At 34.9% G+C, this 3107-nt stretch overlaps 1 protein-coding gene across 2 annotated transcripts; it reads right to left on the reverse strand.

The window, feature by feature from the left end:
• On the reverse strand, window positions 1-1736 carry LOC141723893 (uncharacterized). 2 transcript variants are annotated; one of them, XM_074525837.1, is made up of 4 exons: window positions 1580-1736; window positions 1274-1410; window positions 442-729; window positions 1-265 (listed from the first exon to the last, which is right to left on the reverse strand). In XM_074525837.1, exons 1-4 carry the CDS (start codon window positions 1595-1597, stop codon window positions 211-213), a joined length of 498 nt encoding a protein of 165 aa, XP_074381938.1. In that variant the 5' UTR covers window positions 1598-1736; the 3' UTR covers window positions 1-210. The 2 variants fall into 2 exon arrangements, with proteins under 2 accessions (XP_074381938.1, XP_074381937.1); XM_074525836.1 differs by having other exon boundaries at window positions 1274-1413; window positions 1580-1723.
• Window positions 1737-3107: the final 1371 nt, after the last annotated feature.

A 3107-nucleotide genomic window follows, 5' to 3' on the forward strand; every position in this document is an offset into this window, starting at 1 on the left:
TGACAGAAATTGAAACTCAAAATAAGTTACAAACAACAATATACAAGCTCTTCTTCCCTATTTTTATTTCATCTTGAATTAGTCAAGAAAGTAATTCAAGTTTCTATACGACCGTAGGAGAGAGCAAAAACATCACATTTTCTGCCCCGAGTCGTATATTCGGAGTATACGACTCTGAGGCAGATTGCTGTTAGCTTCTAACAGTTTAGATTAGTGCGCCTTTGGATCCACTCCAACTGATTTCAATGTCTCCGCTCTTGGCCTCCTGCATTATTCCCGAACATTAGGGAGAATTTGGTATAACAATAATTTCGGAGGTTGCTACAATTACGGAGCAAAATGTGTAAAATTGTACAACATGACTACATCGATATCAATAATCGAGTTACGGACTTTGTAAATGGAGGGACTTTGTAAATGGAGGGTAAGATGTACGCATACTTTGCATAAACGTCGTCGCGAATAGGATCAGGCATGTTGTGGTGAGGCAGATCATAGTCCTGAACATGAGCAATTTTTCGAAAGAATGATTTGTTCGTGAAGCGATCAGCGTACTCCAGCTGCTGATCCGGATCATCCACCTCAGGCACCGTCTCTCTTCTCGATTTCTTCACGTACACTCCCGGAGCCCGGCCCATTTGGTGTATCGCCGTAAGCCCACCAAAACCAGCTGCCAACAGTATCAGCCCAATCGACACGTAAACTGGGACCCAATCTCCCTTGCTCCTCCTGCTCATTTACACGAGTTGATAACTACATATGCTAACATGATCACCAAAATCAGTAATCACTAAAATTAAACAACGAAGTTTCTACAAGTGCTCATGTACGCTAAAATTTATAAGATTAATTCATTTTGATTGATTACGTCTTTTTAATAGTGGTGAACCTCTATGTACAGGGGCGGATTAGCACGGGATATCGGGGGACATGTGTCCCCTCTAAAATTAACTTTTAGATTTTTTCATCATTAATTTTTTTGAAAATATACAAGAGTGCCCCCATAAAATTCAAAACGATAGAAGTATATTTTCAAATTTTACCGGGTGTCCCCTAAAAATAATTCCAGGATCCGCCCCTATGTGTATACAAAAAAAAAACATGATCAGTACAAATTTCCGCGCTTATTGTGTGTTCATGGCACGAAAAACCACAAAAACCGATTAAATGATACCAATCAAGTGTTTATACGGTCAGAATATAGTATATGATCCTATTCAGACCTTCTTCACCCGTCTCGAGGTTTAAAAACAACTGAGAAACAAATACATACTTCACTGATCTTGGATTATGGCCGGACTGATCAGCAGAAATAGTCTGCGGATTGAGCTTGGGAGTGGTGGAAGTGGTAAATGTAGATCCCGGACTTGCTCCAATCCTGAGACGCCCTACAACTGATTTCACAACATTCTGCTTCATCACATAAAAACAACCAGCTCAGAATTCAGATATATAGCATGTACTACACTTAATAATTGACATACAAACTAACTCCTCCGTAGATCGACGTTTCAGGTTCTGAGTTCGATAACAGTATTACTCATACATAATAAATACAAGCTAGGCTTCGTGAACTTACCGAAGATCTGAAAGCCATTGATGAAATTGAGATTGATAATTAGATAAGATTGATGAGCAATATTAGGGTTTATACAAAGGGTCTTTAGTGTTTTATAGAGTAAAAAACAGGGTGAAGAACAGAAGAGTGAGAAACTTCAAGAGGGAGCAGCTGCAGATGCAACGTGGCATCACATATTAGCAACACGTTTGCCTTGGAAGCCTCTTGAAGCTACACGTACTACTGTTTCATGTTTTTCAGTGGGGCCCTTTGTTCAACCTCTTAAACTGTGTAGTAAAAGTAAGTGCCTTATCTACTTATCCAGAAAACTCGCTGTAAACTCAAATTCGGGAAAATTTATAATTTTTGATTATTTTAATTGGTCGAAAAAAATTATAATTTTTAATTATTTTAATTGGTCGAGTTTTGATGAATAAAGGGGTTCAATATTATTATAAAAAATAAATTAATAAAAAAATATTAACTTTATAATTTTTTAAACTTATTGTGTGCTCATGTTCACAATATATAAATATTGGTATTAATATATCGATATAATCTTTGAAATTTAGTTAGTTGTTACAGCTTTCTTAAAAATAATTCAGACTTGTTTTCGGTTATTAAATTAATCGGTATCATTTCAATTGTATCTGCTATTGATTTTCACAACATTCAAAATTAATAATACAAGCATTTCAATTAAATTATATCATCATTATGAAAATAATTAAAAGCATAAATCGAAATTCATAGATTATAAATTTAATATTTTGAAATTAGTGAAAAACCAAAATGTTCATCATTTGGGAGAAATGCCCAAGATGCCTATTGGTGGTATTGTGCTCCCAAAATAACCACAGAACACGCATATAGAGAATGTGTATTTAGTTTTTTAAAAAAAATAACAAAAAATACGCACGTTGAACATGCATATTCATTTTTCGTTTTTTTATGAATACGCATGTTAAACATGCGCATTCTTTGTAAAAACAAAAGTGAACATGTTAAACATGCGCATTTTTTGTAAAAACAAAAATGAACACGTATTTTTTATTAAAATTTAAAAGTTTGAATATGAATTGCTCAAGAACGTATTTCGTGGATATTTTGGGTGTCTCGCGAGAATTTTATATTTTAGGCAGTTGAAAGATCCACTTGTGAAATTTGGAATGATATCGTGTGGTGCCGATGGTGTACTTTGACAAGCAGGCCGGACTGGGCCTGAAATATGGGCCTAATTTAATCCAATCAGATATGGTATGGTAAATATAGCAACAGCAGCCGAACTTGCTATGTGCATGATTCATGATCCACGATATTATCTATCGATAAATAATGAAAAGAAAAGAAGTATGTCGAGGTGAATAAGAAACACAAGAAATGCCCTATAGATTGAGCATTCAAGCAATTGTATTTTTGACGAGGAATTATCAAGGTTTCTGGGTTTTTAAATGTTTTAAATCTCGGTTATGAACAACCCCTATTTATAAAGAGCTAAATTTGAATTCGGTCTCAACTAGAAGGGCAAATATATTTAACGTTTACTTAA

Source organism: Apium graveolens, chromosome 5 (assembly GCF_009905375.1).
Source record: "Apium graveolens cultivar Ventura chromosome 5, ASM990537v1, whole genome shotgun sequence".
NCBI classification, from domain to species: domain Eukaryota; kingdom Viridiplantae; phylum Streptophyta; class Magnoliopsida; order Apiales; family Apiaceae; genus Apium; species Apium graveolens.

Coding starts and splice junctions, on each gene's coding strand:
- LOC141723893 (XM_074525836.1), bottom strand. Junction 730..1,273: donor CATAATCCAAGATCAGTGAA/GTATGTATTTGT, acceptor GTAAATGAGCAG/GAGGAGCAAGGGAGATTGGG. Junction 266..441: donor CGCGACGACGTTTATGCAAA/GTATGCGTACAT, acceptor GGAATAATGCAG/GAGGCCAAGAGCGGAGACAT.